Raw genomic sequence first — 23488 nt, forward strand, 5'->3', positions numbered from 1 at the left:
TTAAGCTCTACTTACCGGACCCTGGTGGTAGTTGAAACCATGAGCACACTTGTAGTCGTGAGAGTCATTGCTATTGTAGTAGTAGCCATTGTAGTTCATGTCACTGGAAGGGAAGAAGACAAATGACCTGACATATTCCTCACCCTCTCTATAACTCAAAGTTATGCAGCCCGCATGAAATCATTCTCAACAGCCTTGTCACATCTGTGTGTGCTGATCGACAAAAACCCCTCAGCCGTAATTACGGTAGAAAGTTGAGCGAGTTTAATCGGCTTCATGATGGCAGCAGTGCGAAGGAACAGTATGAAAAGTACAGGAAGAAGTATGACACAGCATGAGCGTCCTTAGTGCTTTTATTACAGGTGCACCCCTCGTTCCTGGAGAATTAAAAACAGGACCACTTACTACAGAAAGTTGCGTTCAGACTATGTGCGCAACATATGTATCGTTTGTAAGGATCGTAAGTGCAAAAAATGTAATGTATCTGTTCAGACCGCTGTCGAATTGAGCGTAAGATGCGCAACATCCGCAGCCAGCATGGGCGTAAATGTCAGAGGACCCGCAACGTTTACTACTAGCACAGATACGTCTGTTACTGCGCGACTAATACACAGCCTTTTTGATTTTACCTTTCCGGTCATGAGGTTTCCAGTCCTCCCAGATTTCACGCGCAAACCAGCAAGTAGGCGACATCATCCAACACTCCTACGCTGCTGCAGTGCCTTGGCTCGCTGGTGTTATTGGTGTTGTGTCAGTGATTGTGGTCTACCCGTAGCTTGTTCATGTGCAGTGCGGAATCTTTTTCGCTGTGGAGCCTCTCATAAAAAAAGTTCGGCAGAGGCCGGTTCTCTACTACCAGTAGCTGAAATTGTTCAGAGAGAAGTGCAAAACGATGCCTGGCTGCAAATTGCCAGTGCACTGAGTCAAAGCAGTAAGTGGGTTTCCAACCCCTTTTTTATTGTGCGAACAAGCTCTCAACAAGAAAATGCTTCCTCTAGTTTAAAAAAGTGAGGTTATAGAGGCGGGGGGACGCTCGCTTCTTCCTAGTGCATTCTCGCAGCCCATCGGCTCCGTTGACAAGTGAGGGAACAGTTGGCCTGCAGCGAAAGGCCGATGCGGGGTGACGTTGCGGTCGGGCAGCAAAACGGAGCTGGCGCGGACCCATCAAAGTTTGAAAGAAGCTCCCGGTAAAAGAGAAAAAGAAAACAGTGCCTTCTGATGGGGGACGAGGTTCCGCAGACGTTTCCGTGTCTGTCACGAGCGCCCCAGCTCACTGTTTGGAGTCAGTAGTACAATCTTTTGAGTCACCACCCCTAACCGTCTCCAAGATCGCTCCAGAGCACTGGTAAACTGGATATCGCAAGCAGGGATGCAGGCGGACTGCACGCAGGAACTACGTGCGAGTGGGGGTTGTAGAAAAAAAAGAAAACAGTGCTGCCGCACTCTTTTGACCGAGGGTTGAGGTTTGGCGACATTAGCGCGGGACAGAAGCTGGTGTGCAATACCACTGTTGGACCATGCGGACAGGCATGCGCTATTGAAGAAGATTTGACTAACCCAAACTCTTCTATTATTCCTCCGTCTGTGTAGGTTGAGCGCACATATGATGCTAAGGTTATTTTGAACTTGAAGAGCCCCGACCTACACTATCAGCTGCTTGCTAACTGGCGCCATGTTGAGAAATGCGAGACCCAGTTTGCTCAGAGCAGCGACTGGCTAGTTGTAAAGAGCATATCTTACCGAACAGCCCAATGTGAACATGCGTGGTCGCAAGCTATAACGCGAGTTTCAGCAGCTATGTGCACTGTGATAAATATGACTTACAACGGATGCGGCTGTAGTCTGATTACGAATTAACTATAACAAAACTATTTTGGGGTGCATGATAACCTTAGTTGCCCATATATCATAAAACTACTTTTTGAAACTGTGCCAAAACTGCAGTTTTTGAAAAGCTTTGTGATCAGAAGTAGCTTTCCACTGAAAATTATTTTGCCCTCAGGGGGTTAAAAAAACAGGTAAAGCGGTGAATCTCAAGCATTAATTACTCAATAAACCTGCTGCAGTGGCTCAGTAATTAGAGCACTCGGCTACGGAGCGGGAGGACCCAGGTTCAATCCCGGCCATGGGGGCCCTATTCTAATGGCTGTGAAACACTCTGCTGTGTGTTGTCAGAGCACATTAAAAAATCCCAAGTCGTCTAAATGAATCTTGAGCTTCCCTCATAGCCAAACATGCTGCGTTTGGACGTTTACAGCTTACATTCAATTGCTCAATCAGGTCAAGCTCTAGGCATATGGGCAATACATTCGACTAAATGTCTTCAATCATGAATAAACTGTTATCTCTGTTTCTTCAAGAGGAGTCAGAAAGCCAGCAAAGCAGTGGGTCTCTATTCAACACTAATACCATTTATTGCAATCATCTGCGCCGCACTACAACAGTTCTCAACTTTTTTGAATTGTAAGAAGACCATAAAATTCACTCCAGTATTTACCTTGGATCAAGTGTTCTCATTCCAAAAGGACCCACAAGGACGTCCTTGACGACGTTTAGAGCATCCCAGGCGTTCTGAACAGTAAAGAGCTCAGGTGCCTAGAATGACATGCAAATCAAGACATACAGTCACTGTAAGAAACTAAGGGCGTATGAATATTCTATATTTCTAATATTTTTCAAACAGCATGTGCTTTTTGTCTCAATCCACTATTACAAATAAAGCGCACTTTACAAACTTCCTACACATTCAGAAACTTCGAAGTTCCAGTAGCTTAAAGCATCAGTGAAACACTGCAATATTTTCAAAAACCCCTTAAAAACTATTGCCAGCACAACGCAAGATCCCGCATGGTAGCGCACTGACCGCCAGGAGTTACAGCCCTACTAGCAATGCTCATCTCATTTTCAATAACCATATGCACGTGCACAGAAGCGACCCAGCTCATGGGGGACAGCTTAACAAGGCAAAGTTGCGGCACGTGTGCACTGCTGTGGTTGTTTAATGGCAAACGGTTTGATTTTCACCAGAACCAAAAAAATATGCACCTTAAGCCAAGGTGGGCAAGAAAGGCACATACGAAAAAAGTGTCAGGCTCAAAGCCAGCCCGTACAACTGCACTGTACACAACGAAGTTCATGTGCTGGGATGCCTAACAGCGTGGCTTCGCTTTTGCAGTTCGCGACAGCATTTGCATGACTGAAGCCCATCCTGTGGCTTGTAGTCCAGCGAAACCAGTACACAAGGGCTAAGCATGAAATGTGTAATCGTGAATGCTGCATTTGACGAGGCGCTCTTTGTCTTCAAGCGTCGCAAGGAAGCATGGACGAGATGGTCCCGTTAGCGTTGCTGCCCAGGTTGCTGCTTTTCTGTCCATTCTACAGGCTATCTTGTTGCATTCTGAGTGTGTGCTTTGCCTTACCATTAATGGACCGCTGACATTACTCTTCCAATAAGGAGGTACCCTTTAAGATACTTCATTGCAGCATTCAGTAAGCTCCATTTTCTATAAGAGTATTAGGGGGGGGGGGGGGGGGGGGGGGGTCCTAGTGCTATTTTTGTTATTTTTCAGCATAAAAATATAAAGCCTTACTCAAATTCGCTATATCAAAGATTTCAAACACGCTATTTTTTTTCTGTAGCCCAATTATTTCGCAAAATAATTATTTATCAAACTTCCATTTTTTGAGGTCTAAATTCTGAAATAAGTTGTGGTTTGATACCCAGAAGAGTGAAGAATGTAACGTTCAAAGCAGTTTATTTAAATGTTTATTAGTAAAAATTTTAAAGCTGATTAATTTCAGTATACAAAATTGCAGTTAACTCTTCACAATAAATAATTGTAATTTTCAAAAACAAAATTGAGCTTCCCATTGCAAAAAAAAAATTTTAACACTATGTGCTCATGAGCAATCATTATCAAGTAGTAATTGTAAACAAGGTATTACTGCATTATTCCTTCTTAAAAAAGAATAGACACCTAATATTTGGTTGCACGTTTTATGCTTTGTAATGATGCTAAGCAATTATTATACACAGATCACCACATGCTATTTGTCTACAATCACTAAACAATTTACAATCCAATTTCTTTCCTCACTTGTTTCATTTTCGCTACCAACAGAAAAACAATGGCTATGACATCAAAGTTACGTCTAGGTCATGTGAAATATGAAAAAAGCTACAGTATAATCGCTACTCTGTCATTTGACTTCACTACAATGGTAAAGCCAGACGGCTTCAAGAACGAAATCACGAGTGGAAGAGCACCAGTACTCTCGGACCTCCTGAAGATTTGCAAGCAAGCAAACACTGAAGAAAGGACTTTGTGTCCACACCACACTCTGTATCCATTTCCATCATCATCATCAGTCTGACTATACCCACTGCAGGGCGAAGGCCTCTCCCATATTTCTCCAATTAACCCGGTTCTGTGCTAGCAGCGTCCACTTGACCCCTGCGAACTTCTTAACCTCATCCGCCCACCTAACTTTCTGCTGCCCCCTGCTACGCTTTCCTTCCCTTGGAATCCAGTTTGTTACCCTAAGCGACCATCAGTTATCCTCTCTTCGCACTACATGTTCTGCCCATGCCCATTTCTTCTTCTTAATTTCCACTAGAATGTCAGCAACTGAGTTATTTCTCTGACCCACTCTGTACGCTTCTTATCTCTTAATGTTACCCCTACCATTTTTCGTTCCATAGCCCTCTGCGTTGTCCTCAACTTAAATAGAACCCTCTTGGTTAGCCTTGTTTCAGTCTCATAGGTGAGTACAGGTAAGATGCAACTGCTGTAGGCAATGTCATCAGCAAATCGCAGATTACTGAGGTATTCTCCATCTACCCTTATCCCTAACTGCTCCCATTCCAAGTCTCTGAATACTTTCTCTAAGCAAGCTGTGAATAGTACTGGGGAGATTGTGTCTCCTTGCCTAGCACCTTTCTTTATGGGAATTTTGTACTTTCTTTTATTCATTTCCAGGACAGCAAAAAAACTCACCACCACCATGGTAACCAGGAAGTTTGGCCTCAGCTGGTAGTCGGCCCAGGGCCAGATAGCCCCGTACGTATCCTTGTAGATCAGGCGTCGGTTGATCAGCTCAGGATGCAAGTCATCGTGGCTCACTGGGTGGTTTGCAGGAGGCACCCAAAAGCTTGGCTCAAAGTTCTTCTTGATCAGTGACCCCCATTGGTCAAAGGTCATCACGGTCGTAACACCTGAGAAGAAGAGAAACCGAACATCTATGTCAGCAATGCTAGCTTCAACATAGGCTCCATGAGCGGAACGCAGTTTTGATCACTTTCTCCTTATCAGCATCTAAAACGTATTCCGTGTAAAGAAATAACTAGATGCATGAATATAAGCTCTGCATTCTATAGCAGAGGCAGGGTAGCTCCACATGCACTGGCTCTTATGAGGGCAACTTAGAAACATTTCAACAATGTCCCATATCAAGAGTGCTTCTCAAATGAAAATCGTGACAGGTACGAACAGCAATATAGAAGGAGTGCCAAAGGGTGCAGCACAATAGTTTATTCATGTCTGATATGACATCTAACCATAAAATTATGTCTACACAGAAAGCTGGCACAACACCGAATTTCCAACACAAATTTCTTGCAGCAGCAGTCTTTCTGTAGTGAGTGCAGCAATTCAAGAAGCAAGACCTACAATAACGGGTATTACCTTTAAATTGACACCCATTATTGGGAACATAATAGCTTTAAAAAGTTAATTCAAACGTTAAACTAGTTTATATTAAAACATATGCTTAAAGACAATTAGCAATAAAAGAAAAGAGAAGATAACCATTCAATCACGTGACCTTGCTCTGCTATAAAGTCATTTCATGTGAATAATGACCAAAAGATCTCTCGGAAGTGTGTTTGGTCAAAATAGCTGATGCTGCAAAGGGCGACATCGTCACCTGAATGTGTCATGCATTCAGTGAAACAGCTAAAGGTGAAGGAAAAAAAATCGTAAAAAAGACCCACGCACCACCTGCCAACAAGGATAAGAGTACTACAAATCCATCGGCAGCATGAAATTCGCCCAGTGAACCTCCGTACCATGCTCTGTCCTCTCAACCGCGTTATATGGGTAGTAGCCGTCCTTGTACATCTGGTCCAGCCAGCGCAAGGCAGATTTGCAGAGCCCCACCAGTTCCACTGCAGATCCGTCTCTGCAACAATATGCGTTCGGTAAACGAATGAACCCCGACTCTTCCACCTTGTGCTAGTTACAAGCGAGAGCTGTAGCACAGTGCAATCCGTGATTGGCTGCTGTTATCTACTACTTCGTGGAACACCACTGCACCTGCTCAGACTGCCCAGAGGGCACCAGATGGCAGCAGTTACAGTAGAATACCACTTGAACAAACGTCCCTTGAACGAAGTATTCAGTTGTACAAACTTTATTAAATCTCCCCACCGAAGCTCCATTGAACACTATGCAAACTCCCTTCATTTTAATGAACTTCAGTTATTGCTCATTTCAGTTCCATGAACGGCGCCATCCTGTGTCTTCAACGTCATACTGAGCACTTAAAAAAGCACAACCCACACGCTTCGTTGCATATTTTTATGTTGAGAACCACTCTTCATTATCATGTGAAGAAAAGTGGTTGTTATTTAGCTTTAAAGTGAATTGTCCGTCTAAACTAGCTAGTAACCAGCCGAATCCATAGCTGTCTTTGCACGCTTAATTAGCTGTACAGTCGTAGCCAGTCAAAGCCAGATCTTCAGCCCTTCTAGGCCTTTTAGCTCCAAGAATTGCAAACACATGCATTTTGATTAACCGTGATCTGTTTGGAGAAAATGAAAGCCTTTTCTCCTCAGCAGGCCGTTGTGATGGGCAAGGTTCTCGGGAGCTTGCACACAGTGACTGAAACCAAGACCACTGCAGTCCTTTCAAAAGTGCTGCAAAAGGTTACGCACTTTTCACTTGCAAATGAGTGCAGTGACAAATAAATAGGCTCAGATAAGATTTGAACAAACTACATTTCTTGGAGCTAATGGAAACAATCTTCCACACAATTATTTCAGTTCAATGAACTTTCATTTTAACAAACTTTTTTCTAAGGTCCCTTGAACTTCGTTAAAGTGAAGCTTCACTGTACTGGCAAGCTGCTCGCACACCTGCCACTTCAGGATCGATTAGTGCACCCGCACTGCTGGCACAAAGAAGCGGAACACGGCAGCAGGTCACGGATCAATCTGGTATATCTCTCTCTAATGCATGTTCAGAATCTCTCACACGCGTCTGGTGTGACTAAGTATGCCCATATAGCTGCAAAAGAAAGTTCGCAGCAGCCTTTATGAAATGCTTTAGATGCCAAGGCGACAGTCTGTGCTGATCATGTTCAAGTACACTATAACTGTCATCCAGCTGCTCTAAAAATGCAAATATGTGAGGTTGAAGACGAAGAGTGAAGTGATGTGGAGGTCATACTTAGGAAAACTATGGCACTGAAAGGGAAACTGTCCTCTAAATAATCCACCTGGGCGTGGCAGGATGTCCCTTGTTGCCAGCCTTTTCCGAGCTTCCCATCTTGTCCATCCACGTGCCACAGTTCCATGGGTTTCCGCCGTACACAAAACCGTTCTTGAGGTCTATCCCAGCTCGGACATTGAAGCCTGCAAGTAAAAACCAGAAGAATTAAGTGCAGAGCATTAACACACACAAAAAAAAATAATAATAACATCTGTGCCACCTTCGATACACACAGTACATAGGTAGTGTTTCCGACAATACACTATAAGTGGGCTCTCTAAAGATATTAAAGCACTAACAACTTGCTAATGGAGTACTAGTACAGTTCAAAAACTTAATACTGGCCTAGCTGATCACCGCATATTTGCTCAAAAAACTCAGAGAGAGAGAAAAATAAAAGCGATGAAAGCAACACCTTCGGTGCAGTGAGCTCGCTCACTTGGCTGTGCTGAAGAGAGCAGTGCAAAAAGACGGAGGACGCGACAAGCGCTCATTATGTCCAGCGCAAGCCTGTCTCTTGCGCTGGGCGTTGCCATCTTCTTCCTGCGTTCTTAGGTATAAAACTCAGCCACCACTGCTGCCAAAATGCCACAACAAACTTCTTGTGCTTTTGCAAAGGTGTCAGCTAGTTTTGTTACCGCTCAGGTACACATGTGACAACAAAGAAGTGTGCAGGTACTGTGCTGTTTGCATTTCTTTTCATTGCAATAGTACATCAAGTGTAAAGCTTGCATTGCAGATATTTGGCTGCGACAGTTGTGCAGTGGTCACTGCCGAATGACAGTGCGTCAGACCACAGATTCAAATCCCATTGCTGGGCTGTGAAGTTTTAGTTTGTTCCACATGGTGCGACAATGGTTACTAGAAAAGGCCTCAATGGGCTCCTTACGCTATCACATAAAAGCAAATAGAGTAGTCGTTCATGATTCAAACTCTTCATGCTTTTGTTACCACCCAGCTACAAGCACGAACACAAGACATTTGAACAGTGCAGAGGTGCAATGCTCGATGGAACAAGGCACACTAACAAGTTCCAATCTGGTCAAAATTGCTTTTTGGCCAATTACCAAAATCATAAATCCAGCTGTGGTTGATCAGGCTGGTGATGACGCCTTTATTAGTACGAAAACATTTTGCTTGGCTGTGTTCTTCGCTTATTTGAAGAAAAAAAAAAGAGACGCCATTCAAGCAAGTGCTGCCAGATTTAGGCTTTTGATCTCAAATGCACACTTCACTGAAGCTCCTTGCCACAACCACTTCCACTGCTCCAGCCTATCAGTGAGCGCAACCATATTCAACCAAACATATCAGCACGCCCACCTTCGTCTGTCATCTGGCTGTCAATATGGTAGCCGGCATTTCTCTCTCGAAAAGCAATGCCTGCAAAATGACGTTGCAGAGCCTCCTGTATCACTTCCTCCAGAGGCATCTCCTGTGAAAACCAGCAACAGAGGGCAAATCATTTCCTTCTGCATTATGACACTGCATTTAATCCCAGTTATCACATGATGAAGCAATTTTGGGAGGACACAACAGGCATAATGAGCTAAATGCAGCTTCCCTAGGCAGCTGCGATAACATTTACCTTCAAGACTGTGCAACCAACAAATAAAATAGCAAAAATTACATCCAGCTATTATGCAACATGCATTTCCCTTGAAGAAGTACCAAGTGATTGTAAGCACTAAACTTGATTAAGTTGTTCAAAACTTGCAATCATAGATGTGGACACTGAAAGGCTATTCAGCTTGGCAAGCTATGCTTTGGTGTGTTGGTCACAAAGACGGCATGCCACAACATATTCAGCACACAACAATAATGCCATGCTGAAACCATACACTTAATGCCACCTTGTGCTCTCCTTTTCCCCGTTTTCAGACATAATTACACTGGAATGTCACCTGCAGACATAGTTATGAAATGAAATGCAGTGGCAAGCGGCAACTAGAAATATTGGCATCTTACCAGGGTCTCCACTCAAGCTGCGATGCCAGCTATTGGATGTGACCCAGACAATACTCATAGCAGGGCTGGCTCTCCTGTCCCTTTGCCCCATGACTCATGACACTGAATTACAGGCAAAGTTAAAAATAACATTTCTTCGTGCCAAATGTGAGCTGAAATGCAGTTTTCACTTCAACAAGGGCCTGCCAATGCTCCTTGATACAAGTCATGACTACTCGATGGCTCTGAAAGTCTAAACATACCTTGTTACCCGGTTCCAGTGGTGGGCTGTCATCGGTCGGGTAGAGTCGTGCCACTCTGTCCTTGAGGATGAGGTACCCATCGGGCGCTTCCTTGCAGTAGTCCTGGATTGACTGCAGCCACCACCAGACAGCATCGCGACAGTTGTACCGAGCATGCGTGCCTTTGTCCAACAGATTCGGAATGAGGCCGTGGCGCAGGCAACCAGCAAATCCCAGGATGATGAACCTGTGCACAAAGAAACCCTTGACAATAAGCAATGTTTCGAAACTAAGTGCAAAATTCATTCTTCACACCTTCTGAGAACTTGGATAAAGAAAGCCTCCGAATGTCTGAACAAAAGACACTATGTATGCACTATGTGACCAAGGTTACAGGGTGCAGCAGCAGCAAATGAAACTCGCCAACAATATACATGGTAAGATACTACGCTCTGATCCTCTTTCACAATGTGATGGGGCCCACATAATAATGCTCAAGAGGTGCAGTAGGTTTTCTTTAAAAAGCAAGACCTTCATGAAATCGTATGAAGAAGATATAAAATTGAAGCATTTCATGGAAGTAAAGCTCAGTTTGCACAATCCACAATTCAAGGCACCTTCCATCTGGCAACAAGTGTTAAAAAAAGTAAAAAAGAAAGAAAGAATGGACAATTTGTTTTTAGAAGAAAACGGCCTAAAAATGCCCGTACCTTGCCTCCTGGAACCGACCAGTCAGCAAGAAGAGACCTCTGAGGGCGATGAACGTGTCCCGGCCCCAGTTCCTCATGTAGCCAGACGCAAAATGTGGTAGGCCTACAAACAAAAATCCATACACATTTCTAATGGTACCGGAGAGGGCAGCAGTGGCACTGCCCACCTGCAGAGATGGTGGTACAGGTTTCCTGGCGAGTGTTGGTCGCTTCATCGATTCGGTATGGTGGCTGGGGTGGTGCCAGCTGTCGCGACAGGGCTGGGAGGTGAGCATCAGGCACAAAACCACCCAGTATGACCGAGCCCAGGGCCAATTCTCGCACCAGTGTGGATCCATGCTTCACAAAGCTGCATTGTTTTGCATGTCAAGTGCACGTTCAAGTAGCAACGCCTTATCGGTAGCTACCAATCTACAGCACTGCTTCAAGGAATCTAGTTGTGGCCTTGAAACCACTGCCCACATTATACTGATGGTACTAGAATGGTACATGGCAGCTTCCATCCTCTTGAAGCAACGGGGCACAGTTTGTGGCCACAGCTACCCATGACAGCTACAGTGCGCACCGTGGGGTGGTACAGAGTACCTATATAGTCCCTTTGACAGTTTCAAATCGAACTGCAACTTCTGCAGCATGCCCTGTGGCCTGGACAGGCATGATAACCGATGCATGAGTCTGCTGGATGCATCCAGACATAGAATGCGCTATGTATTTCTTGCATAAAGAAAAGAAAACTAGTTACGCCACAAATCTGACATTCTGAGCATGTGCATTCACTGGGACAGTGAACATTTAATTCACATATTTTGTCATTTTTTATCGTCATGACCAAATACTGAAGACTGAGCGCTGTTAGGATTACAGCCATAACTAACATGTTTAGACCTCGGAGTAATGCAGCCTCAGCTCTTTTGTGCCACAGAGGGCTGAGACTCCCATGACTCCTCAAGGATTAAGAACTTGCACACTCCCCATGATAACTCCTATGTGATTATCTATCTGTGCATGAAGCTTAGGCAAACCATATATATATATATATATATATATATATATACATACACAAAGTATTCAGGGAAGACTAAGTAATTTAAAAAATAGTAGGCTCAAAACACAAAAATAAATATTTGCAGGAACACACTCTCTGCATGAACGAACATAACGTGCTGCAAAACAGCTCTAATTATGCATGTAATTAACAAAAATTCAGTAACTAGCTTTTCAATTATCACAGTTTGATAGTTAGTCACAATGGCGAGTTTTATGCCGTTAACGAGACAGTGCCATATCAGTTTTTGAAACGAGGAAAAACTCATTTTCGAAAGCCTTGCAGCACAAGGAAATCCAACGCTTTTTTCTGCACATCGCCGAAACTAAGCGCACAAGGAGAACATCCACTGGTGATGCGTCGTAATGATTGCAGCACTCAATTTGAAGCATCTGTGCTTATTTCCGTGGCTAGGAAGCTTCGGCGCTTAGCTTAGACTGTGGCCGGCATTATCGCCTGCTTTGTCGCTCAGCATAAGAAAAAGATTAGTCATTGTCAGCTATGGGGATGTCGATTCAGAGAGCCCCGATGGGCTCAGCTGCAGTTCTTTTTTTCTTTTCGAATAGCTTGATTTGAGGCGTCGTCATATATTCATTTACTCACCAGGTTGAGCTCCCATTTTCCTATAATCCCTGCATGTCACAAAATGCGTCCGAAAAAGAAAAGTTTTGTCCGCGTAGCAAGGGGGGCTTGCGCAGAAGTGGCCGTATGCTATCACGCAATTGTTCTTGCAGTTGTGTTAGCATGTTTTAGCTCCTGTTTCTCAAAAAGCGCTGACATTTGCATTTGAGATGCTTGTTTCGGAGGTGCACATGTGACAAAGCCATTGCAGTGGAAGTGTTTCAAATCACTAGAATGTGCGGAAATGCCGCCTAAGAATAAAGCGTCGTGCCGCATCGTACAAATTGTGGGCATGGCTGCACCAGTGCAACTTCGATACTCCACTGCCGACAAGGTGCATATTGTGACCGCTTATGTCAGCACGCAAATGGACATGGAGCTGGTATCCAGGCTCTATGCTGCCCAACATACTGGTCGTTGTGTGCAAACATGTTCCAAGTTGATATTGATATTTAATCAATTCAAGACTACCAGAAAAGAAAAGACAAGGGAGTGAAAATGATGATTTTGAGACTGATGTCCTTGCATACCTTTTTGTCAGACCGGAAGCAAGTGTCAGGTAAATTTTCAATGGTTTCAGAACCAGCCCAGCTTCAGTTGTGAAGTCCCTTTCAAGACAGAGCTGCCATCCATATCACGTATGTCTTTACCAGGAACTTATACTGAATGACTTTGAGGTACTGCTCAATTTTAGCAAATGACGTCCAAACAAATGTGATTAAGACCTGAAATTTCTGCACAAAGCGCTTTGGACAGACAAAGCCCAATTTTGGAGGGGTTCAATTGTGAATTTGCAGAATGCCCATTATTGGTGTGACAGGAATCCACATTGGCTACATCAGAACAAGGGCCAAGTAAGATGGCCAGCAAATGTTTGGTGTGGCATTTATAACAGCTGTTTTGTCGGTCCTTACTTCATTGACGGAAGCCTTACTGGTAAAAAGTACACAGACTGCATTCTAAAAGGAGTCGTTTCTGAATTTGCCTCAGAGCCAGTGGTCGTTTGAAAAAAAAGATAGTTTCAGCAATGACGGAGCCCCCTTGAATCTCTTTCTAGTCCCGCCATTTCTGGACAGTGGGCGGCACCTTCCCCAACCATTACACTGGGAGCGGGGTAACAACACCCTGGCCTCCTAGGTCGCCCGTTTTCTCACGACTAGATACCTTCCTCTGGGGATACGCTAAAACAAAGTTTTCAAGACTGAGTCAGTGAACCTCAAATACCTAAAGCAGTCTCCGACGACCTCTGGCGCTGCATGGTTATACACAAACACAACACACACACAAGAGAATTAAACCAAGACGTTCATACCGATGATGCGCTTGCTACCAACTGCCTGTTATTTGTGATACGACAAAGAAGAAAGCATCATAAGAAACGCAGGGTTACAATAAGAAGAAGTAAACAAAACATTTAGAAATAATGTGAATAAATTCAGAACGAAAACATTAAATGAAAATAAAACGAAAATAACGACAAATTGCGTCTAACTTCTTGTCACATTGTCCGAACGAAGCAGTGTCACCTCCTTGATTCACCAGAGGTCATCGGAGTCGTATAGCCAACTAGCCTGCTCGCAAGTACTACACCTGAAGCAGCATGTAAAGATATCAGCTGAAAAGATTATCCAAGAGATGCTCGTTTCTGCTATGAACTTCTTTAAAGACTGCATTCTTCTGTGCATCGCAATGGATGGAAGGAGTCTGAAAACCTGAAAATTATTCTCTATCATCCCAAGGAGTAGTACTCGCATGGAGTATCCAAGTGGGGCTGCAGCCAACTGAGTCATTAAAATTTGCAACATGTTTGTTATAGTACAAATAACAAGTGCTTGTTATAGTACAAATAACAAGTGCTACATATCTGCCATCAAGGACTACCAGATCTTAAAACACGCAACACGTGTGATCCAGCACACGGCAACCGTATCGAGCCAACCACTACGAAGCTAGGTAGTGCTACAATTACAGTATTTTCAGTTACAATCTTTTCAACAACGAAGTCATTCTTGTTTTTTTTTTTTTAGCTGTCAAGCCGATATCGCATAAAAAAAATAGGTGCTTGACAGAAATAATGCAATGCATGTCAATACACCGGCACTGTTTAATATTAAACAGCAATCTGCACGCTGTCACAGAAATGTGGCGTTAATTCCCGAAGCTAGCAAAGAAATGAAAAAAATAATAAAGTTTCTTCTAAAGATAACCGGACAGGCAGAGTGCCAGGCCAGAGGATATCAGTGTTCCCAAAAGTGAAGTTGCCATGGCTGACAATAACTATCCTTTTTCATACTTGCGACAAAGCAGACAATAGCGCTGCCCGCAGTCTAAGCTGAGCGCTGAGGCTCCCTAACGGGGGAAATTAGTACATGCATTTAAAATTGAGCATTGCATTCATAACGACAAGTCACCGTGGGATATTTGCGCTTGCGCATACTCTGACACTCTTTGAGCACTCTACATGCGAAAAAAAGCGTAGAATTTTGCCGAGCTACACTCTGGAAAGTGAGCTTTTTTTTCTTGGTTTCAAAAACATATGGCATCTTCTCGTTCACAGCCTCAAACTCCCTATTGGCACTAACCAGCTAACTACACTAATTAAAGAGCTATTTATTGGATTTTTGCTAATTACATGCATATTTAGAGGCATTTTGCAGCATGATGTGTCCATTCGGACAGAGAGTGTGTTCCTGCAAATACTTTCTTTTGAATTCTGAACCTACTATTTTTTTAAATTACTTAAAAGTTCAAAAACTTCCCTGAAATACCTTGTATATATATTGTTATGCATTTTATCATTTGGAGCATCCTTGCAGGCATACCATCAGGCTAACCTCAGCAGTCACCCAAAGAAAGTGCCCTATCCTTGTGCAACTGTTAAGCACACCTATGTTGACAATGTATAAAAAATGTGGGTATACAGCAAGTTGAAATGCTTGATGTTTTTAAAACAAAATGTCACTCAAGGACCGTGTTAAAAGATCTTTCTCAAGAAGTTTCTTGCCCTAAGAAAATGTTTGACCCTCCCCCACCCACTTTTATTTTGTCAACAACACTCTTATTATGATGTTTTAGGGTTCTTGCTTTTCTGCCACACTTACGAAAAAAAAAGGTGAGCCAATAATGAGGACCAGTGATCGCCATGAAACTTACTTTGACATCTTGCTCCAGACTTCCTCCAGCACCACGCAGTATGTACTCGTCACAACAGCGTCAAAGTAGCAAGGCACCAGATAGCGAGGGACTTTCTTCACTTGTGTAAATACCCTGTCCAGCCACTTTGCAAGCTGCAGGCAATCACACAGAGAGCATGAAGTTAGCAATATCCAGATTTGTCCGTCACCAGGCAATATCCCTTCATGCAAAGTAACATTGGTGGAGGCCAGTTCCAAGCAGTGTAGGACATTGTTTCGCAGATAGTATGATGACAATGGCAGCTTGTATTAAAACTGTTTGTCAAATGAAATCTTTCCTCTTTTAATGCGAAGGCAGTGAGTGCCACTTTATTCCCCAACCCCCTGGGAATCTGATGGCTGTTGAAGTGAAACCTCAGAGAAAGAATGATCAAGAGAGGACACTCCCATAGACCCCAGCGGCCCAATCGGCTCTAGCGCGCCTAGCGGTGGGTGAGAGCAACTAACAGCTGGACCCACACTTTCAGATCATTCCTGTCCCTGTTTCACTGCCGCGAATTTCAAATTGCTTACGTGCCACCCAGTGAATTTTTGCGCACCCAAGGCACACACTTCTCGTTTCCGTTTCACTGGCGCAAATTTCGAATTGCGTGCGCATTACCCACGTTTGCTCTGATCCAGGCCAGGGCCAAGGCCTGGGCTAAGGAGGCCTGGGCCAAGGAGGTCGTCGAGCGCCATCGAACGACTACCACTCCTGGGGCGGCTTGAGGAGAAGCGTCCTCTCACGAAGAACACACCAATTTCTCCTCAATAACGTTTTCTCCTTTTCCTTGTCTGTGGCCTGAGGTGGATAGAATGCCTCATCTAATCCCTTCTGCGAATTTCGTTGTCCCGAAATTATTCTGAATGTAAGATGTATAGAAACGTGCACTTATAATAGGCAGGCGTGGATTCATAAATCAACAAAGCTTCTTTCTGTCTGGCATGATTGTCTTCTGTTTGGAGGGAGTAGTCATTCAACATGCAATATTTAATAAAGAGACGGAGTGTCGAGGAACCTTTTTATTTCAGGGCAAGATAAAAAAATGAGCACAAAATCTGGCCGCAAATCAAGACCAGCATGGCAGAGAAAGGCTTGATAGAAAGGCAACTGTGTTCCTTAACATAATCAAATCTGGATAGATGTAATTACAGAGAGAACACAAGGCAAAAAAGTCAACACATCACTAGTGCTTGCAGAAAAAATGGTAAGACAAGATGGGCATGCTCAAAAGTATAGGTAATGCTTTGCAGCTGGTACAGATATTGAACAATAAATGCTGTTCTAATGTTGGCAACCCGTTTCCTTCTTTTATACACCGCTTTGTTACAAGTTTGAGTACTGTGTGACCTGTCCATCATCATCAGCAGTCCAAATATCATAAAGATATAGGAACTGTAGTCATCACTGTCCTGCTGTCCCATGATATGAAGAAAAAACTAATTCCTGGCTTCTTGTGCGTTCTGCCGTTGTTCTGGCATCACGACACAGAGCAGTAGGAAGGGCCGCCGGAAGACATGGCAGAATGGTCTGGAAAATGTCAATACATGCACATGTTATTCTGAATTACATAACCATATTCACAAGTCATCTAGTTAAAAATTGTTTTGAATGCAGCAAAACAGTTCTCCACCATACAGAAACGCTGGCACAATGACATGCATAATAGGATTTGACTCTAAACAGGAACTGACGACAGGCGGCGATAAAGTATACCTGAAATATACCAATATGAACCCTTTTGGAATTTGAAATACGCACCAATTGAGCGCATGCGCAAGAATAAGGCGTGCAGTGTGTTTCACTACGAGCAAAACAATCTGCCCGCAATTGTCACAGCAACAAACAGGCTCAGAATTTCATAAATGCGCAAGACTTTGCCCTTCAGCTGCACTGCGAAATATGTGCGCTCTGGCCCCTCTTGCTCCCCTCATTCCATCCTCTTACTTTTGTAATCAAAACTGCATGGGCGCCACGCTTTAAATGCTGTACTGCGTCTTGTGGAAACTACCCACCGATGATGCAGAAACACAACACTAGCCTATGCTGACTTTTTATGTCAGTGTTTTGAAGCTGAAAAACGTGTCTTACCTGCTGTCCAGCAAGCGAAAAGTCGTTTGGTGCACCACCGCAATACCGAGCTGACAGAGCAGACGACTTGCAGTCTTGCATGTTTCTTCAATAAATTACGTCTTCATATGTATGCTAAAATAGTCGGCTATTTAATAACAAGATAGTTGTACGCTTGAATTTAAAAACCATTTTTTTCCTGTTTGCGCCCTCTGGCGTTGGGTGCGAATACTAGACACCTGCATAGTTGTGACATACTTCCTGAGGCCAGTTTCAGTCCAGTGTCCTCTCTTTATATTTCCTTTCTCTATGGTGAAACCTTCAACCCCTGCCTCCCCCCTTCAGATGCAACATCAATCAGCCACCTCTCAAACACCACTCCATTAGGTAAGGGGCACCCCATTTACCCACTCCCACCCACCTTCACTATCCAAAAGTGCCATCCATCACCACTCCACCTACCTCCACCCTCTACAAGGAGATCCCATCTCACAGAAGAACAAAGAAGTGTCAGCAAAATCAAAATCAAAGAAGCAGTGTCAGATGTCTGATGGTCCTGTAATTTTTTTTTTTCATTTATTGCAATTATCTTGCTATGTGCATTATCATCTCCTATGCAGGGCTTACACGTTCATGCAAGAACAGGAGTGGAAGCAGGCTCGAGCATTTTGGAGAAGCTTTGAAGCAATGAAATAAGAATTTTGGAGCATTGGAATTATGTTTTGGAGCAAGCTTCTAAAGTCAAATGCCTTTGATAATTGCAGTTTTTTTTCTTTCTGAAAAATAAAATCTCCAATCTGATTACTTTTTATGCCAGCTCAATGCCTTTCCAACTTCGCACTCATCTACAACAAGACAAACAGCCAATGCATGCAAAGGTATATAATTTAACACAGACCTTAGCAACAACTTGGAACAGACTAGCAGCAAACGGAACGCTTGCTGGAGTGCTTCATAACTGAACACCTAGCCTGACCTAAAGTGTTTTCCTATTTTGACTTGATAGATTCAAATGTCGAGTCCTTCGATGCGCTCAAGCAGTGCCACTAATCGAGTTCAGATTAATGGGCATGACATTTGCGTCCTATATATTAAGCATATCCTTTTCAATCCTATGTCTGTGCTGATAAATTCCTGAGCAGTAGTCAGTAGTGCCTTAAGGAAAGATAGATGGCACTGTAGGGTAGCCTTTTCGTTCTTAAGCTTTTTTTTACTTCCCTGCCTCCTGCCAATAGTTTCTTCCTTGCTTGAGCAATGCTGGGGCTCATTTTTAACATCTTGACATAGGCCCTGTATGGCTTTCCAACACTCTTGAGAAGCTTCCTAGCGTTTGACACCTTTAGGGTATCAACCCATAGCCGTAGGCCTGACAAGCTTGACATGGACAAAGAGGCTTGATGGTCTTCTTTTTCATTAGAATAACTAATGCAGTTTTTGAAGTCGGACAAGTTTCCTAACGGCTCACAGTAGTTTGCACTATCTGCTTCGCTTGCTGCTCTCTCTTCTCTCTCTACCAGTAATTCGAAAGGCTGGGAAGAGGTGCTATGTGAAATGAAACAGTGCATTTTGTTTTTGCAACTAATTCTCTCTAATCGCCTGTAGCTCATACTACTAGATTTACTTGCAAACAAATATTTTTTTATGCTCCATGCTTCCCTCTCTCACAAAAATTTTATTTGTATTTAATCCCAGTGCAAGATGCGTGGATATCTTTGCCCTTGGTGCTGTGACACTGCTCCCGTGTTCTGCTAAATTTGATAGCAGAACATCGAGCCAGCCAGTTTGGAGCAGTTTTGAAGCAATATTTCATTTTGGAACAGGATGGAGCAGGAAAAGCAGTCTGGAGCAGAATGGAGCAGCACTTCTACCCCTGCAAGAGCTGCACAACCTGTACACAGTGAAGACATTAATTAAAAATCACAGTGACCACCTCATATGCACAAGAGCCTTTGAACAGGAAGTCATAAGTGTAGGTAGCGCTTCATATAACAATGCCAATAAGTCGTAGTATCTCGATGGCTACATTTTTGTCTCTCCTTTCTAAAACACACTTGTCTAACTTGGCATTAAATTAAGTTCTATCTTGAAATCCGCAATTACTTGTAAGCTTCTTTTGAGCTTTCAGGCAGAAATTGGGTGTCGCCACAGTTTTAAGGCGCCTCTTCAAAGTACAAGAATTTGGTAAATACGAGATTTTAAGGGCCCTAGCAATAGTATCACGCACAAAAGTTCTTGCCTTAATAGTGGGGCGTTCCACAACAAGGCGCTTAACGATGTACTCCATGAGCCAGTCACCAACACGCAAGTTGTCACACACGGGGTGGCCAAGATCATTCTTAATGCGGATTTCAGACAGCAGGGACATGATACCTATGAAAAGACAAAAGAACACGAGGACATGGCACTTGTCAAAAACTGAAGTCATTTCAAAGCAGCCAAACGAGACAATGCATAGTTTGAAATAGCCACATAAAATCATGTGCCACTTAGCTAAAATGCAAATGTGCGATACCCTGAACCAGAAAAGTTGGCTTGGAGTATTATGCGATACATAATAAAAGTGCCATGCAAACGATGTCACAATTAGGCAACCAATTCATCCTACTTCGCTACTTTCATGAAGCAACGCAACTGGGTGGTGGTGGTAGAAACATTTACAGTTAAAACTCGATTTAACGAAGTTGAGGGGAGCCGTGAATTATTTCGTTAAATCGAGAACTTCGTTAAATTGAATGAGGCATTTCTTGGGCACATAATTCAGTACATTCGATTACAGTAAAACCTCGTTAAAACGTACCCGCTTAAACAGTACTTTCGTTTTAAAAGTAGTAAAGTCAAGTCCCCGACTGAGCACCCATTGAACATAATGCATTTTGCATCCGCATAAACCGTACCAGCTTATCGCGGTCGTAACGGTTAGCACGTACCATTTTCACTTTTCGTCGCACTCGCGCGTGACGAATTCACGCCGGTAGCACCGACCCAAAGGACGGTTCGGCTAGCGGCGCAACAATCTTCCCTAAATACCGCCGACGGGACGGCAAGCCACACAGCTAATGACAAATTGGCGCCAAAGTTGGTAATCATACAACTAGCGCAATCTTTGGGGGTCCGTATGGTCATCGTCATGACCCCCCGCGCTACTTTCGAGTGGGTAGCGCCAACACCACGACCGGCGCCGCTAGCGCGTATGAAAAGAAACAACAACAATTCTTACTAAAATTCTAATTTTGGGGTGCTGTCTACAAAATAGACCAAAAATTAACACTTTTTCACCTTTATTTCTCGAAAAAAGGTTCGTTAAATCGGGACAAATCACGGAATCGGTTTCGTTATTTCGAGTTAGTCAAAGCATTGAACCCTATGGGTGTCTGAGGGGGAATTAGGATACCTTCGTTAAATCGAGATTTTCGTTAAATCGGGTTTCGTTAAATCGAGTTTTGACTGTATTGCCAATATTACAGAGGGTGGGGGCGAAGCCCTCTACATGGCATTTGAGAGCCCCCTCCATGTACGGAGGGCCCTCTTACAAGGCAAATATAAAGAAAAGCTTTTGGAGGGCTATCCTAGTGAGAGTGCTAGTAATAATCTTGCGTTCGTCCTGATCAGAGGTATTGGCGAGTAGGTGCTCCCAGGAATCTAGGGCCACCTCTGGTGAAGGAGGATGTGTGAATGAGGGGCCGATGAGTAATGTGTGTACAAAGTCACCAGGTTTGCCACAAAGCTTGCAGAAAGAAGGAAATTGATCAAGAAAGCAGGAGTAGAGAAGGATGGGGTATTAGGTTGTGCACATTTGTAGCTTGCGTCAATGGGCAGCTTGTGTTATTTTGAGAATCAGGGCAGGGGGTGCGTAAGTTCTCCTATTTTCACAGTAGTAGTTAAGGATGTCACAAGAGGACAGCAGGCACTCCCCAGCATCTCAGGAAGGCCGTTTCTCCCTAGCCTGGAAAGTGACACCTCGGGCCAGGGAGTGAGCCTCCTCATTACCAAGAAGGCCCGCATTGAGGGTGCCCAAATAAGGGTAACAGATTGTCAGGGTTGCCAAAAACGCAAAAGGTGGTGGGTGTTGGGGGACACTAAACCATTGGCGAAGTTAAGGATAGCCGTTTTAGAATCTGGGATGATTTTTGTGGCGGGCATGGATGTCATGGCTAGCGCAATGGCTGTCTCCTCCACCTCTGTTGTAGAATTGTAGAATCAGTGAGAATTAAGCAAGCAGAGACAAGTATTGCATGATTGTTTTACTGCTAGTACCTTTCGATAGGCATTTGCATAAGTGGCTGGGAATAAATCCACATCTGAAACACTGAATGTTGCAACATTCAGTGACTGCTAGGTGCCTGTCATTATTCAACGCGTGCTTCCCATATTCATAAGCCTGTTCTTGGCATAGATTAGCCTTGATCGACTCTTGAGCTGCTTTAAGACCCTGTCTCTTCATGAGCTCCACTATCTTTATTGGTTTGTAATGAGCGTATATGCCTATACACTGTTCAACGCTGCAAGTAAAGATATCAGAGTACGTTCTTAAGAATTGTCACTCGCGCAATTGAAAGAAGACAACAAAACATCCAATCCGATTCCCAACTCCCCAATAGCAAAAGTGGTTAGGTTTTCTGCAGCCATTGCCATGTATTAAATGTAGTTTGCCTCTGTGTTCCAAAGTAGCCTACCTTTGTTTAACCTCCATTTAGACCTTCTCTGTTACTTTCTGAATGCGTGTACACAGGTCACCACACAGGTCTGATAGCAGTAAAATAAAACTCAGTTATCAGCAGAACTTGTGTAATCCTACATTATTTTTACGTACTTTTTTTTAGTAGGGGGGGGGGGGGGGGGCAATATCAGTTATGGGGTTGAGTGGCTACACATTCCAGAACATCTAAGGCAGCACAAAACAATATCAACCACAAAGTGCATAAAGACTAGAAAGGCAATGAAAGAAAAGATCAGTGCTGAACTGTCCGTCCTGTCCACCTGAGGTTGCCTTTGCCAGGATTATCTTAAAAGTCTTTCCTTTCACATCTTTCAATCCTTTCAATCCTTTCAATCGGGACAGGTGGGAGAGACCTTGTGCAACTCACCTTGAAGGCCGCAGTAGACAAGGCTGCCGTGCCTGGGGAAGTTGTAGGCTCCACTGTTTCTGTTCTCGGCTTTCTCCTCACACTCTGCACGAAAGAGGACCCGGTTCAAGTCCGACAGGTTGAGAGCCTTGGCGATGGTCACGATGTTCTCCTCGTCACTGCACGGGTTAGTAGCTGCGACAGCATCCGCCTCCAGCTGTGAACCCGAAATGTAGCCCAGGTGGGACAGGTGCTTGCGGATATTCTGCACAGCAGCCTTGCTCACCGAATGGAGGTTCACCCTGTGTCAGGTACAAACAAAACAGCGAGGCAAGCAAGCACAGGTCACACAGGTCACTGCCATCAAACTGTGAAAACTTAAGAGCTGGAGGAAGGCAGCAAGTAGTTAAAGCAGTGTTCTCTTAAGACATCAAAGGACAGCCCGATTCTTCCTGGATATGCTCACGTTTGCTCAACAGAAAAAAGATGCATTTCTTGTTTAAAAAATTGGATAAAATAACTACCTCATGAATCCACAGGAGAGCAGATTTCCAGCTGCCTATGCTTCGCATCTGCTCTCGTTAAGGTCATGCCACCATAGCACGAAGTGAAGTTTTAATTGACAAGTTTAACGGCTGCTTCCAGCCAGGTACCTACATATGCTTGTCAAGCCAGTTGCTGAAGCCCGCTTCAAAAAACAAAACAAGGCACGTTTGGGAAGCAATTTGAGCAGAATAACAAAATATAGTGAAACTTCATGTATGCTTAAGAAGCCATTCACACTGTGCATTACCCCCCCCCCCCCCCCCCCCTTCCCCTCTTTTTTACTTGGATACATTTGCTGACAAGGACAGCAAATAATGCCATATGAAATTCAGCACTTCTCCTTCTGACTTGGTGCTTGCTTTTTAAAAATTCTGGGCAAAATGAAACATGAAGAGAATGGCCCTTCCAATGACTGCAGCACGAAAAGAACACTAGCACAAAAGAAGGAAAACACACATGACACGGAAAATCACAGCAATTGTCCGTGTCGAGTGTGTTTTCTCCTTCCTTTGTGTTCGCCCTTTTTTTCGCGCTGCAGTTATGTGCAAACAAAGTAACCAACTGGCCCAAAAGCTAGTTTTAT

General features: G+C 43.8%; 1 protein-coding gene across 3 annotated transcripts in view; it reads right to left on the reverse strand.

Moving 5' to 3' along the window:
- The window catches only part of LOC146182044 (glycogen debranching enzyme), a 44406-nt gene that overhangs the window by 5003 nt on the left and 15915 nt on the right, over nt 1–23488 (reverse strand). For all 3 annotated transcript variants that reach the window (XM_084577047.1, XM_084577046.1, XM_084577045.1), the window contains exons 10-21: nt 22381–22661; nt 19533–19666; nt 15206–15339; nt 10554–10735; nt 10387–10489; nt 9698–9923; nt 8811–8922; nt 7498–7633; nt 6068–6180; nt 4998–5215; nt 2498–2595; nt 16–103 (exon numbers count right to left, since the gene is read on the reverse strand). In XM_084577047.1, the coding sequence (XP_084433173.1) occupies nt 16–103; nt 2498–2595; nt 4998–5215; nt 6068–6180; nt 7498–7633; nt 8811–8922; nt 9698–9923; nt 10387–10489; nt 10554–10735; nt 15206–15339; nt 19533–19666; nt 22381–22661 (1825 nt within the window). The remainder of the gene's footprint in view (nt 1–15; nt 104–2497; nt 2596–4997; nt 5216–6067; nt 6181–7497; nt 7634–8810; nt 8923–9697; nt 9924–10386; nt 10490–10553; nt 10736–15205; nt 15340–19532; nt 19667–22380; nt 22662–23488) is intronic.

The sequence above is a fragment of the Amblyomma maculatum genome, chromosome 8 (genome assembly GCF_055883805.1).
Source record: "Amblyomma maculatum isolate TAMU_Amacu chromosome 8, ASM5588380v1, whole genome shotgun sequence".
Classification (NCBI taxonomy): Eukaryota; Metazoa; Arthropoda; class Arachnida; order Ixodida; family Ixodidae; genus Amblyomma; species Amblyomma maculatum.